Source organism: Penicillium paradoxum (assembly GCF_028828445.1).
Source record: "Penicillium paradoxum strain IBT 22861 chromosome Unknown utg000007l_segment0_segment0, whole genome shotgun sequence".
Lineage (NCBI taxonomy): Eukaryota > Fungi > Ascomycota > Eurotiomycetes > Eurotiales > Aspergillaceae > Penicillium > Penicillium paradoxum.
In genome coordinates this window covers 2,601,626-2,615,255 of record NW_026643185.1, presented here as the reverse complement: position 1 = coordinate 2,615,255, position 13,630 = coordinate 2,601,626, and the positions used below count along the sequence as shown (strand labels likewise).

Sequence of the window (13,630 nt, the reverse complement as noted above, 5' to 3'; positions counted from 1 at the left end):
GTAGCAAAGCTCTTTACCTGTACACAAAACTGGCAGGTATCATGCTCGTTATTGCATTAATAGTGTACATGCTGGCATAGGAAACATAAGAATCAACTGCAAATCGTAAAACCAATAATCCGGGTCCTAAGGACATATTCACGATACAAGCTTCATATCCCGTAGGACTTTCGTCACCAACTTCTTTTGGTCGTGAGTGTGAAGATTGTGCTGATCAGTCTCCTGTAGACAGCGCCCGATCGCAACAGTGACCTTAACAGCGCTTTCAGCAGCGTTGGAGCAGTCCACCCACACCTTTCCATTGCGACCTACTGCAATCTCAAATCCTCCCAAGCTCTCAAGCTTCTTTCCGAGTTCAGAAAGGACTACCAACCCTTCGATTGCGTCCGTGTTCTCCGCAGATGCAGAGCTTGCTCGAATTAACCGGGCTGCCATACCCGTCGAGACATCAAATACCATTCCGCCGGTCAAGGGCCCCAAACCTCCGTCAGCCTTGCCGGTTGCTGGATTGACACAAGTAATTTCAACTTCGGCGCCGGCGCCGACTCCCACAGACTGTACTCGGGCATACACCAGCTCGCCTTGCTTCAACATTGGCCTTGTTTTCTTGGTTGCGCCCTCAAATGACAGCTGGCCCAGAAGCGCATGGGCTGTGTGTGATGTCACCATGCAGTGGAAGAAATCAGCACTGGAATGGTGGATTTGCGCAATGACAAAATCGTTGACGGTGGGGATATATCGGCGGTTCGGGAAAGAAAGGAGTGAGACGGTGTTTCGTTTCGCATCAGTAGTCAACAGACCAGCTTGGGTTGCTGTTAAGACATGATTGGAACTTTTTGAGGAGGGCTGTGATAGAATCCGAAGGCCAGGGCCTAGTCGTAGAGGGTTGGAAGTATTCGTAGGAAGATGGTCTCGAGGTACCTCGTCGCTAGGTAATAGGACAACTGGAGCGCTCATGGTGCTGGACTGGATGGGCTGTGTGGTGAGGTTGTCCTAGATGCCACCTAGTATGGAGAGTCAAGAAATCGAGGTTCAAGACTGAATTGCTGGGTCTTTCTTATGAAGGTCGATTGACGTGCGCATTGATTCTGCAAAGAAAATGATATTTCTTATCACCACGTGACACTGTCATAAATCTGGACATGCTCTCACCAAACCCCTTCCCAGCACATGAGAGTGATTTCGGGAGTGGCCATAATGGTTCTAGGTATTATTGAGGCCTAGATAGCTACTGAGAGGTATCTACTTTATAACTAGTGGGATGAGAACTACGTCCGTCATGGAGGACTGGCCATGGATGCCCAAAGACAGGAAGTGTGGCGGTGCCTATCAGTGCCGCCACATTCGCTATCGATAAGCACTAGCCACATTTGCGGCAGACGAAAATCTTCAAAATCTTTTTCAATCGTCCCCCCTCAATCCAGATTTCCACCGATACCTCGGATACCCTCGAATCTACTTTCACGCCGTGACGTGAGAATTTTCCTTTTTTAATCCCAAAAAAGTACATATATCCAATTTCGACATGGGTGACGCGGCCAACAGTGCCCCCGCTGAGGCGGAGCGCTTTGCTATCGGTATCTCATTTGGTAACTCATGCAGTTCAATTGCCCGTATCTCACCTGTACGTTCCGATGTTCATTCTTTGAGATCCTAGACAGTGACTAACAATTTTACAGGAGGGCAAGGCTGAGGTTATTGCCAACGAGGAAGGAGGTGAGCATGGCGAAGCCCCACGTTTCAAGGACCGGAATTAACATATTCAGATCGCCAAATCCCTTCCATCCTTTCTTACATTGATGGCGAGGAGTACCACGGCACACAAGCCAAGGCCCAGCTCGTTCGCAACTCGACCAACACTGTCGCATACTTCCGTGATTTCCTCGGCAAGGAATTCAAGTCCGTTGACCCTACTGCCTGCCACCAGTCCGCCCACCCCCAGCAGCAGGACTCCACTGTGGCCTTCACCATCCGCGACACCGAGAGCGAGACCCCCAACACCATCACTGTCTCTGAGGTCGCTACCCGTCACTTCAAGCGTCTGAGAAGCTCCGCCTCTGACTTCCTCGGTAAGGATGTCAACGCCGCCGTCATCACTATCCCTACCGATTTCACCGATGCTCAGCGTGAGAGCTTGGTTGCCTCCGCTAAGGCTGCTGGTCTCGATGTTCTTCAGCTGATTCACGAGCCCGTTGCCGCTGTCATGGCTTACGATGCCCGTCCTGAGGCAACCGTTACCGACAAGCTGGTTGTTGTTGCTGACTTCGGTGGTACCCGTTCCGATGTTGCAGTTGTTGCCTGCCGCGGCGGCATGTACACTATCCTGGCCACTGCTCACGATTATGAGCTTGGCGGTGCCTCCCTGGACCAGATTCTCATCGATCACTTCGCCAAGGAGTTCATGAAGAAGCACAAGACCGACCCCCGCGAGAACGCCCGCGGTCTGGCCAAGCTGAAGCTCGAGTGTGAGGGCACCCGCAAGGCCCTCAGCCTGAGCAGCAACGCTCAATTGAGCATTGAGTCTCTGGTCGACGGCGTTGACTATGGTTCCACCGTCAACCGCACTCGCTTTGAACTTCTCGCCGGCAAGGTCTTCAGCCAGTTCACTGGTCTGATCCAGCAGGTCGTCAAGAAGGCCGAGCTCGATGTCCTTGATATCGATGAGGTCATCTTCTCTGGCGGTGCTTCTCACACTCCCAAGCTCGCCAGCTTGGCCAGCAACATCTTCCCCGAGACGACCAAAATCCTTGCTCCCGCCTCCTCCACCACTGCTCTCAACCCCTCCGAGCTGTCTGCCCGTGGCGCCGCCTTCCAGGCTTCCTTGGTCCAGGAGTTCGATCACGAGGACATTGAGCAGTCCATCCACCCCATGGTCACCGTCACCCCTCACCTGACCAAGGCCATCGGTGTTGAGTTCACCTCTCAGACCGATACTACTTTCCAGCCCCTCCTCGGCGCTGAGACTGCCCTCCCTGCCCGCCGCATTGCCCAGTACTTCGCCCCCAAGGAGGGTGGTGATGTCCTGGTCCGCGTGTGCGAGGGTGTCCGCGAGATCAAGGTCACCAAGCCCGAGCCCAAGGCCAAGGAGGACAAGCCTGCTGAGGATGAAGATGACTCCGACTACGATTCCGAGGAGGATGAGGAAGAGGAGATCCGCGAAATTGTCTGGAAGACCGAGAAGCCCGTTGCTGAGCTCGCCGTCAAGGGCGTCAAGGCTGGCGGCAAGATCGAGGTCATGGTCCACGTCAACCCCGATCTTGGTCTGCAGATCGCCGTCCGCGAGGTCGGTTCCCAGAACGCCGTCCGTGGTGCCGTCAACGGCTCTGCTTAAGTTTTTTTACCCCCAGTAAAATAAAAAAAAGACTTGGATGTCGTTTTATGGAGTGATGATGCATGCATGACTGATAGAGGCTGTGATTTTGCTTTTCCCCGATTTATACTGCAGTTATCGTCTGGAGTCTTTCCCTTTACTCGTTCTCAAATAGACTCAATAAGAAGTGACCAATGCACATTGGTTTTTCTTTGCAGCCAGCTCTAGTCTACTAGTAGTCCGAGGTAGATTCTGATGTAGCGATTCAAGGGTCTTGTTGTACCTACATGTAGATCTGTATACCGGTCGTTATATATTTGGTTCTTGGTCCCCGGGAATCACGAATATGGCCACAACCCTACCTAGGTATATCCTGTAGCCCGCCTAGCTAGCCACATTATATAGATAGGTAAGTGCCAATCGTTAAAAATATTTGATGGTAATGGAATTATATTACAAGTAGATTAGATAGGTTTGCAATTAGAAACACAAATTCCAGAATGTTCTCCAAAACGGAGGATCATTCACTAGGATCATCAAGAAATCATCAAGAAACTCGCGTGATATCGCATAACGAAACCAAAGCGGGGAGTATTGTGCGAAAATGCTCAATTGCCACTTCATGCGGGAAGGCCGTGTGTTTGTTCGAGTAACGATCGTAAGTGGTTCATAACAGCATCAAGTGAGTGTGGGTGGTTTGACCTTTTAGGCCGAATTCGAATTAAAGTGTAGCTTGAAAGGATCAAACGAGAACAAGCAGCCTCCTGGAGAAGAGAAAGAATAACTTTCAAAAGGGATATCAACGCAGGAAGACAAAGTTGGATATCGAATTGTCCAGAGATCAATAGATCTAAGTGGACGGTGTCTGTGTCTGTGACTTGTTCTTTTCGAAGTGGAGAGACAAGCCTCACAAGGTAAAGACACCTCCATTTAAGCGTAGTTTGTGGTCTCCTTCTTTTGGCTCTTCACACTGTTAGAGCGTTGAGAAGAGAAAAAGCCACGGCGGCGCTCCTTGCGTCCACTGTATCCACTGTTGTCTTTCCGGCCAACAGCACCCCCGAGGCAGTACAGCAGACATGAAAGGAACAGACAGGCAGATGCAGTCCACATGAAAGCGAATGCCTTCACACCGAGGGTTGCGGATTGGCCATTACGCTTGAATGCGCTGCGGCCCTGGACAAAGACGGCGCTGTCAACCATAGTTAGCATTCTATTCGATACTCTGTTTTGATCTGTGAGGGTGCATACGTCATGAGGCAGGTCGTAATGACCTGGAAAGTCAGAGCGATCCAAGCCAGGAAAGCAGAGAGGTAGCTGGCGATGCGGGTACACATGGCCAGCAACCCAGTGAACAGAGAGCACACAGCAAAGAAGAGACCGATGATGATGAAGGGAAACATAAACCGCGATGTCAAGAAGTAGTGGTTCGTACTACATTGGAAGGATGATTAGCGTGACCCGATGAAGCAGAAGATAGAACTTGGCAACCTACCCGATGAACTCTGGGGGGACATTTTGGGTCGTGTCGAAGTTACGGTGGCTTGGCGGGTCGAATGGGAAATCCGGGTGCGATGTACCACAGTCATTTCTACCATTTTTCACTCCACAGACATTCCAGAATGTCCAACGCGAAATTGGCGGTGCGTTGGGTATATTCCCCGTATCCGCCTGGAGGAAGTAGATCTGATTCAGCGGGTTGCTGTTGCGTGCACCTCCCAGTAGAGTAAGGAAGATTAGCAAGATGGACGATGCCATGAAAAACAGGCCCAGAAAGCCCAATGATGCTCCTATAGATGATGGTCAGATTAAGAAATTATAGAGTTGCTGGTCAAGACCGGTCAACTTACTGCTGAAACCCATTGTGTTTGAGCTCTATTGCAGGTCGCACTCTTGCTTGATTGGTATGCTTTTATAGCGCCTGGTGGTGGTCTTGTATCTCCAAAGGAATGGGTTGAGTGTTCAAGGAGTGTCGAGAGACGAGAGAAGGTGCGGTACTTCAGAGACTGGAGAGCGCGGCCAGGTATATGGCTGGTATAAAAGCAGCCGGGGTATCCGGGACCCTCCCCAGTGTGATATAATGACGAGTGAGCATCATCCTCGCTCGTTTCTTTTTTTCTACAAAATCGAGAGTATAGACGATCATAACGTCATGGTTGCACCTGATCGGCTAGCCGTTTGTGGTTAGTCCGCACTCTACTGTCAGCACTATACCCAATCAGGCTAGTCCCCCGCGGTCCATGACGAAGTCAACAGGCCCGCCGAACGAAACAACGTTACAGCTCTCTCGCGACAGACAGGGCGCGGTGGACGCAGTGACGTGGATCATCAATTAACGTTTCTGCCTTATCCAGAATTTTCTTGCCCAAAAACCTTGTCTAGCCAACCCCATTCTGTCCTCCCCACCGAAATCGACCAAGGTACATCGAAATCACTGTAATGGCGACTTGGGCATATCCCCCACTACCCGCAGAGCAGGTCAATCATGAGGCGGACGTTGTGCTGGTATGTAAACCATATATGGATCCTTACAGGTGATCTACCGCATGGAGATCGGTTCGGCCGTAGCTATGAATCGTGAGAGATGTGGAGTTACCTTTCCAGTATCATGCCAACATATTTATCTTAGGCCCAAGAGCTCGAGTGGCTCTTGCATTCGCTGCAGGATTCACTCGTCTCATTGAAGGAAGGTCTCCAAGAATGTGCAGCCCTACTAGCTCCCCAAGAACCGGGTTCAACCTTAGTGCTGTCCTCGCTGCGGTCGGAAAATGTGAAAGGCTTCGTGACTAGAGTCGGCACCAAGGTCGTCAAGGGGGTATGTATTCCAGACCCGACCCTACGTCCAACGGCAACTGAACGTTCTTTCGCCAGGATATTCAACTTCGTCTTGCATCGCTCCCTCATCCTCGGGGCTCTCCCAGCACCCGACTGAACTTATCACAGTCCCCCGAAGCCCCGGATTTTGTAATTCAACAGCTAGTGTCAGTCCGAGATCTGGTGGCCCAGAGTCTGGATATTGTGGATGTGAGCACGTGGACAGGCGATCCCCTCAATGCAGGCTTCATCTTCAGCCAACTACATCTTCTGCTCGAAACGATCAGGGAGGCTCGACAAATGTTGAAAGGGGAAGGGGATGAGACGCGCGGCAAATGGTGGCAGACCAGCGCTTCTGAAAATGTATGTCCGATTTGTTTGGTCAAAGCCACCCAAGTATACGCTGCTGATATTTGTCCTGCATAGATGTTTGACCCTCCGCTGCCACCACATCTTTCCTTCCATCTCTCCATCACTGACTCCGCTTTGGTCCTCCTTCTTCGGACATTAGAGTCTACAGCGCTCAACCATGCACCGAACGCTTTTAGCTCGGAGATCTCTTTGACCGGGTTTTCTCTGCGAGATCGGATATTCGGCACGCGAATACCAACCCACGATGAGGCTGGGGTCGTGTTTAATTGGCAGGGAGAAGAAGTTCGTGTCAAGGAGAAGGTCCGGGTGGAGAGCCAGGATCCTAGTCTGATGTCTGTCATGGCCAAGTTAACGGCCCTTGAGCATGAGGTCATGCGGTGCGTGGCTGCGCTACGTGTGCTCATGGGCAATGAAGATACGGAGAGCGAGGCATAGTTGTTTTCATCGATACCCTATTGCATCGGAATACAGATAGCTGCTCTATTATGCTATGCTTGGTGCGGTCAAAATCTATACTCAGGTACGCATTGGATGAACCATGGAAGTCTGGACTTGTTTGCCACTTGTGTCTGATCGACTATCTTGCAGCCAGGAATAAGCGTTAATTAAGGAAATATTTATTTAACCATGGATATATTATAATAAGAAGCATTTAGTTGAACATACTCCCAACAAGACATCCAGCTATCCGATGTAAATCCTGCTACATTAGGTACATATGGAGCTAGAAGGAGTGGACCCGATGACAACGGAGACCAGCCAATTAGAGACTAGCAGTTTGTGATGGGCGCATGGTCTCCTTGGCATCAATTTTCTGGGCCTCGTTGGATTTTCTTTTTCTTCCAACCTGCACCTCTGACAGGACCGTTAACCAAATCTCCAAAATGCTGTCCATATCTACAGCGTCAGGGACCGGTCGGTCTCAATCACGCGAATTTTTTCGCACCTTTACCCGCCCGGCTGGTTCGCGACAGCTCCGCAGAACTACCAACCCTTTGACATCTACACAGCAACACAACTTTGCGCGGAAATCGTCGCATCTTGTGACTTCCAGCTCTATTGCGCACCGAACACATACCCCTGAGTATGCGGTATCACAACGTCTGTCGCAGCGGAGGTTTGTCTCAAGCCCAGCATCTGCCGACTCGCCGCCTCAACCCAGCGAAACCCCCGAACCGGTCGATATCAATGTCCTGATCGATAGAATCGGCCAAAATGAGGCAGAGATGGTACAAATTCTCGAAGAGTTGGAACTTTTGGACGAGCAAGCCGAAGCAGACGAGCTAATCGACTTGATCGGCCAGCGAGATGAACACACAGCAGAGTCATGGGTCCATATGATCAAACAACGGTTTGGAGATGAGGTGCCAGAGGGATTGTTGGATGATGCCGAGCTTCAAATCTACGCCAGGCTGTACGGAGAACCAATCTTCCGGCAGCAAATCGAGACAATAGTTGAGGAGGAAGAGGAAGATCTGAGCTTGCTTCGCGAAGATGGACAAGGAGGTTGGGAGAAAGTTGAACTTGAAGAAGGCGCAGCCACCGCCGAAGACGATGTTCCACTCGCATATGATATGGATGCACCACCAGAAGAGCGCGAAACGATTGCCATGCAACGGACGAGGGAAGTGGCAGAGCAGTTGGGCGGCGAGATTATGCTTGAAGAATTTGAGAATGAGGCCGTTCCAGACGCTGCACCAAGGACGCATCCAAGCACACTCGAGGGCAAATTCGGAACTGATCCTACCACCATCCATCTGCCTAAGGATACTGTCACTGGTCCCATATCGGTTATCCTGTCGGAGTTCTCCAATAAGCACATTTCGGAGACTGCTCGACGACTATTTGGAGGACCAGGATTGCCCCATTCCACTACAACTGCGCCGCCGCGTGCTCAATTACCTCAGCTCCCTATTCCTCTTCATGCTTCCCAGCGTCAAATGACAGAAATGGAGGCCAACACATATCTGGCAGCTCTATACCCTGGAATCTACGCTTCAACACTCAGTGTTATGGTAGAGATCCGCAAGCGATTAGGTGTCGATTGGATTCGCCGTTTGATTGCACAAGAGGGTGGACCGAACGTCCTTGATGCCAGCGGAGGGGGCGCCGGTATCCTGGCATGGAGAGATATCATTCGTACAGAGTGGGAACTCATGGTGCCTGATCATCCTGAGGGAGCACCCATTCCGTTTGGGCGATCGACTGTGCTCACAGGCTCGGATGCCCTTAGGCTGCGTGCTTCTATCATGCTGGACAACACTAGCTTCCTCCCACGCCTACCCGATTACGTTCACGTGCGCGAGAAACCTACAATTGACGACGCGCGAAATGCACCCAAACGCAAGCAATACGATGTCATCATTGCACCGCACTCTCTTCTCGGTCTCGAGGAAGAATATGAACGTAAGCAGCACGTGGAGAACCTGTGGTCTCTTCTGAACCCTAATGGAGGAGTTCTCATTCTTCTTGAGAAGGGCCGCCAGAAGGGCTTTGAGGCCATCTCTGGTGCTCGTGAAATGCTTCTGAAGCGTCATATTGCAAGCCCCGGCTCTACAGAATACGACAACTTCCTTGAAGATCCCGACCAACGCGAGGTCATTCAGAAGGAGCGTGGAATGATTGTCGCCCCTTGCACAAACCACTCCACTTGCCCGATGCACAACTCCGCGGGCCCCACTAAGGGCCGTAGGGACTACTGCCATTTCGAGCAGCGATACATCCGCCCGCCATTCTTGCAGCGCATCATGGGAGCAAAGGACCGCAACCACGAGGACCTCAAGTTTAGTTACCTTGCCGTGCAGCGTGGCGTGGATCTTCGACAAGATCAATCGATTCGTCAAGATTCCGAGACCACAGATGCCGCGTTTGAAGGATTTGAGGACTCCGAAGAGTCTGATATCCCCAACAAGCCAGCCTTCCACGCTCTAGCTCTCCCCCGCGCTATCTACCCACCCATGAAGCGCCGCGGTCATGTTATCTTTGATCTCTGCACACCCGCTGGCAAAATTGAGCGCTGGACCGTCCCGCGCTCCTACAGCCGCCAGGCCTACCGTGACGCCCGCAAATCTCACTGGGGTGACCTCTGGGCTCTGGGAGCCAAAACCCGCATCCCGCGCAACCTGAACCTTGGCGATAAGCATGGTGAGGGTAAGAAGGAGCGGCTGGCTCGTCGTGCGGCGACCAAGGCCTCTATGCGTGACGCTGAGGAAGAGGGTGACTTTGAGAACGAAGGCGAAGAAGAGGACGAAGACTATGCTGTTCATGACTCAGATATCCCTGATATTCCCATCAGGAAGAGGGGCCAGCATATCCCCAGTTGGAAGAAGCATAATGATAAGAAGAAGCTTCGCCAGGCTTACAACAAGCGTGCCGCTGACGAATAAGCGGATTTGATGTGGCGCATCTATTTCCTGAATTTGAAGGATATGAAAACATGTACTATATTTTACTACTAACTACTGGCAGCATTAGGCATTGGGACTGGGGACTGGATCCTGTACATTAGAACATAATTCTCGCACATCTACAGATGTAAATATAGCATCTTCACTCTGATCTCTGTTCATTATGTATTGATCAATTCAGTAATTGGAGCGTAATTCAGCCTAATTGAATCCTCCTTTGCTCCAATGAGATCACTGTGAGACTAGCCAGATCCCATGGTGCCGGTGGTGATGGAGCAGTGGTCTTACCATCCAGAGGGAATTTCGCCAGGTCCAAGAACCACCCGTAGTCTTTAGCTGTCACCTTAGGTGAATCATTTGCGATTCTTCCAAATGTCGGAGTCTGAAAGCATTGCTCTGCTGAAACCACGGCCCCTGGCTCCAGGGTTCGTGTTGTATGCAGCCATAGAGTTGGTAAAGCATGCCCAATGGAGAGTGACATGGGTCGGGACTAGCCGGAAGACGTGCTGAAGGTGAAAGTCCATGATAGGGCGATCACTTGGCGTCGTAGCAGATAATTTGTTATCACGACACGGTCCCACCATATTCACTGTGCAGCCATGCTCTTTCGTAACTGCCTTTGCTTTTGCGTATTCTGTAGCTCCAGCCGATCGACTGCAAACTTGAGCCGTTCTTTCTTCTGTACAAGTCTGCGCAATTCCGCTGCCCTGGATGCAGAACTGCTGGATGAACCAGTGCCAGACCCCGCCATGCGACCCCGCAGCGAACTACTCGGAGGTTGGCTGCGAGTAGCTGATGACCGACTTTCTGGGTTGGACGAAAGTCGTCCTTCTTGCAATTCGCATTTTGCCTTGAGGCCCTGTTCGCGGCGCGCGAGCTTTTCGACGTGAGTTGATGATAACGTCAGAAGATGGGCGATACTGGGAGTGATTTCGTCAAGGAGGGATTGCTGGGCTTCGCGCAAAGTAGGCTCAGGAAGAAGCTCAAAGTGCTATTAGGAAATAGATGTTTAGACTCGTAGCTTCTTGTTTCATTTCAACAGTGACACTTGGAATAAACATACTCGCGTTGTCTGGAGGACTTTACGTAAACGAGGGAAGTCGTTCACGCCTGAATCAAGAGTGTTTATAGAATTGTCCAGTATCTGGAGAGAGGACTGCAATGAAGTCACTGACGAGGACAATGAGCTTGCCATGATGTGTTTTGAAGAATGAATTGGAGATTAACGATGATGATTGTTTACAACGGTCGGGATAGATCGGGCGATAAAAGCGGCATGACACCGCCTTTAAGGCGGCGTGGCCTCGGGACCGGGCAAACCTCCCAAACCTCACTTCTCCTCTTCCGTCCTCCTGCCTCACCACCTTCCCGAACACCGAAGTCACTCCGCATTCGATCCACCTCTCACAATGTCTCTCCTCGGAAAGAAGTTCCCCGGCGCCATGGGTACGTGCTTTTAGGACACCGATTAAGGCCCTTGGGGAAATGATACACGAACCAACGACTAACGCTTCTGTTCACCTACAGCCAAGCCTCTGACTCCCTTCTTCGCTGCCGGTACGCATACACCCTAAATCCCGAACTGCCCTCGCTTTTCTGAACCGAATGGGCTTTGAATTCGGAATGCCGCCCACCCGAAGCGGTTAAGCGGTTGTTGGTGGAACTTTGCATTGACAATTCTCCTCTCCAGGCCTCATTGTGCTCTACGGCGTCAACTCTCTCCAGAACGCTCTGTCCAACAGTGAGTTCTTCCTGTGCAGCTACACCTAAATCATCGACAATTTTCGGAGCCATGCGACAATATGCACGAAACAACATTGCGATGAGTATTTGCGCGCATGTCCAACTAACCTTTATATCCGCACAGCCGCCGAGTTCCAGAACGATCCTCGCAACCCCAACGCCAAGCCCGCTGGCAAGGCTGGCCACTAAATTGGGTCGACAATGAATGCGTCTTGAGATCTCACTTGTTCCTCGAAGAAGAGCGGGACGGACCGTCGCGATGTGTGGGTGGACGGAGATGGCCAAAGTTGGCCATGTCCAGCTTGCATTCTTTGTGATTACTCTGCGGGCAGTTTGCCCCTCTCCAAGCATATAGACTATATCCACCTCGATGGGGATGACTTGGATCAATTCACAAGCTGTACCAGTACCTTTCCGAGCAAGCCACATCCTTTTCGTAGTCAACATTATATTGGGATTAGGATTTCCCTAATAAGAGCTTGGAGAGCTTGGGGATAACCCTAAGCCGAATATTCCGGAGCACCTCTTACTTGACGTAGAGTATAAATTCCATGGGCTCTATACTTCAAATCTACACAGCGCGATGTAATACACTTCGGGCCAAATTTATCCTTCCATGCGATCAAACGACAGATCATAATAAGCCTCTTGTCAACCTTCATAGTAATATAAAATCATTATTGTAACAGTTATGCATTCAACGTTACCAATAATGTAGGGCTTGGATGCTGCTCAGCGTGAAATCTTGCATCAAGTGCGCTAACCCCGATTTGGCATCCAGTTTTCGCCAACTCCGCCTTCGCCGAAGGACCATCATTTTCCGACCTCAACTCCGCAATCCCCTCAATCAACAACGCCAAAATGACGAAGATGGCAGGGCTATTCCGCCCTAAGAAGCTTGATCTCTCTGGATTCGTCAACACCCGCCTGATTCGGGACCACAACAAGCGCATGGCCTTCGAGCAGACCGAACCCGAACGGTATGAACCCCGTCCTACCCTCCATGGTCAACTGTGTTGGCTCGACAAGTGATACCAGCCCCGGGAAGGGAAATTCCACTGTAAAGAGAACCCAATTGCTGATTTTGTTCTCTGCGCTGCCACAGTCAAGCTCTCCGCTACATGGTCCGCAACACCTCTCTTTCTGGTCGAGTCCGCGCGCAGGCCCAGCTTCAATTGTCGCAGATGCACGCCTACACTCGCCCCACACAGATCAAGAACCGCTGTGTGGCATCAGGCACTGCTCGCAGTGTTTTCCGCGATTTCAGAATCAACCGAGTGAGTGGGAAGATCCGGCCAACGGCTGCTTCTTATCTGGGGCTTTTGGAATATCGCTGACACGTTTTCTTCTATAGTTCCAATTCCGCATGCAGGCTCTGGCTGGTGACTTGCCCGGCGTGAGGAAGGCCAGTTGGTAGTTGTATGATATTTTTTTGATGGTAGCCCTCCCGAATGTAGGGAGATACCTGGTCAATCTGTTTGCACGACGGCGTTTTCTTCTTTCCTTCCATTGGGTGGAAGTATGTACAGTATGCACTTCTCATTTGCAGAGAAATACCATTCTTCTTTGTCGTTCTCATACTATTCAAGCCGGCTGCATAATATCGGCTTGTCAACATGTCCAGGTATCGATTTGTCCCTTGTACTTGTTTGCTTATGTCGTGGAATGAGGCCCTATCTAGTAGGTAGTCGTATCCCTGAGGTGCTCTCAATCTTGTTGTTTACCTTCATGGCGGTCCACTGCAAACCAGTCTATCAAGCCATCTGGTACGTAATCTTCTGATAAATGCCATCCTCCATTGCGTAAACTCAGCAACCCAAGTCCGGTAGCTCACCATCTCTGATAGGATATCACTCGGTGCAGCCTTTTTGCAGTCGTATTGGGCTCAGCTATTGCAAGCAAATCGTCGCTACAGTCTGCCAGAAGCCCTGGAGCGCAACGTCGCTGACTGTTGCCCCGTCGCCTACCTCTAGATACCTACAAGCAG

At 51.0% G+C, this 13,630-nt stretch overlaps 8 protein-coding genes across 8 annotated transcripts; 5 read left to right on the top strand and 3 right to left on the bottom strand.

The window, feature by feature from the left end:
- Positions 1-138: 138 nt before the first annotated feature.
- Positions 139-957, bottom strand: N7457_008518 (exosome non-catalytic core subunit RRP40; the record flags this gene model as incomplete). Its single annotated transcript, XM_057179561.1, has 1 exon — positions 139-957. The coding sequence occupies one exon, from the start codon at positions 955-957 to the stop codon at positions 139-141; it is 819 nt and encodes a 272-aa protein (XP_057027947.1).
- A 568-nt stretch (positions 958-1,525) lies between these two features.
- N7457_008517 (ribosome-associated complex protein SSZ1) lies at positions 1,526-3,331 on the top strand (the record flags this gene model as incomplete). The annotated part of the gene is made up of 3 exons (XM_057179560.1): positions 1,526-1,624; positions 1,680-1,716; positions 1,767-3,331. 3 exons carry the CDS (start codon positions 1,526-1,528, stop codon positions 3,329-3,331), a joined length of 1,701 nt encoding a protein of 566 aa, XP_057027946.1.
- A 909-nt stretch (positions 3,332-4,240) lies between these two features.
- N7457_008516 (SUR7/PalI family protein) lies at positions 4,241-5,170 on the bottom strand (the record flags this gene model as incomplete). Its single annotated transcript, XM_057179559.1, has 4 exons — positions 4,241-4,499; positions 4,559-4,741; positions 4,803-5,097; positions 5,158-5,170. 4 exons carry the CDS (start codon positions 5,168-5,170, stop codon positions 4,241-4,243), a joined length of 750 nt encoding a protein of 249 aa, XP_057027945.1.
- A 576-nt stretch (positions 5,171-5,746) lies between these two features.
- N7457_008515 (uncharacterized protein) lies at positions 5,747-6,928 on the top strand (the record flags this gene model as incomplete). Its single annotated transcript, XM_057179558.1, has 4 exons — positions 5,747-5,812; positions 5,937-6,122; positions 6,179-6,484; positions 6,548-6,928. 4 exons carry the CDS (start codon positions 5,747-5,749, stop codon positions 6,926-6,928), a joined length of 939 nt encoding a protein of 312 aa, XP_057027944.1.
- Positions 6,929-7,377: 449 nt separating this feature from the next.
- Positions 7,378-9,879, top strand: N7457_008514 (tRNA methyltransferase RSM22; the record flags this gene model as incomplete). The annotated part of the gene is made up of 1 exon (XM_057179557.1): positions 7,378-9,879. The coding sequence occupies one exon, from the start codon at positions 7,378-7,380 to the stop codon at positions 9,877-9,879; it is 2,502 nt and encodes an 833-aa protein (XP_057027943.1).
- Positions 9,880-10,486: 607 nt separating this feature from the next.
- N7457_008513 (DASH complex subunit SPC19) lies at positions 10,487-11,095 on the bottom strand (the record flags this gene model as incomplete). The annotated part of the gene is made up of 2 exons (XM_057179556.1): positions 10,487-10,891; positions 10,964-11,095. 2 exons carry the CDS (start codon positions 11,093-11,095, stop codon positions 10,487-10,489), a joined length of 537 nt encoding a protein of 178 aa, XP_057027942.1.
- A 214-nt stretch (positions 11,096-11,309) lies between these two features.
- Positions 11,310-11,832, top strand: N7457_008512 (F1F0 ATP synthase subunit i; the record flags this gene model as incomplete). Its single annotated transcript, XM_057179555.1, has 4 exons — positions 11,310-11,346; positions 11,428-11,457; positions 11,591-11,641; positions 11,768-11,832. The coding sequence occupies 4 exons, from the start codon at positions 11,310-11,312 to the stop codon at positions 11,830-11,832; spliced, it is 183 nt and encodes a 60-aa protein (XP_057027941.1).
- Positions 11,833-12,504: 672 nt separating this feature from the next.
- Positions 12,505-13,060, top strand: N7457_008511 (mitochondrial 37S ribosomal protein uS14m; the record flags this gene model as incomplete). Its single annotated transcript, XM_057179554.1, has 3 exons — positions 12,505-12,623; positions 12,749-12,920; positions 12,998-13,060. The coding sequence occupies 3 exons, from the start codon at positions 12,505-12,507 to the stop codon at positions 13,058-13,060; spliced, it is 354 nt and encodes a 117-aa protein (XP_057027940.1).
- Positions 13,061-13,630: the final 570 nt, after the last annotated feature.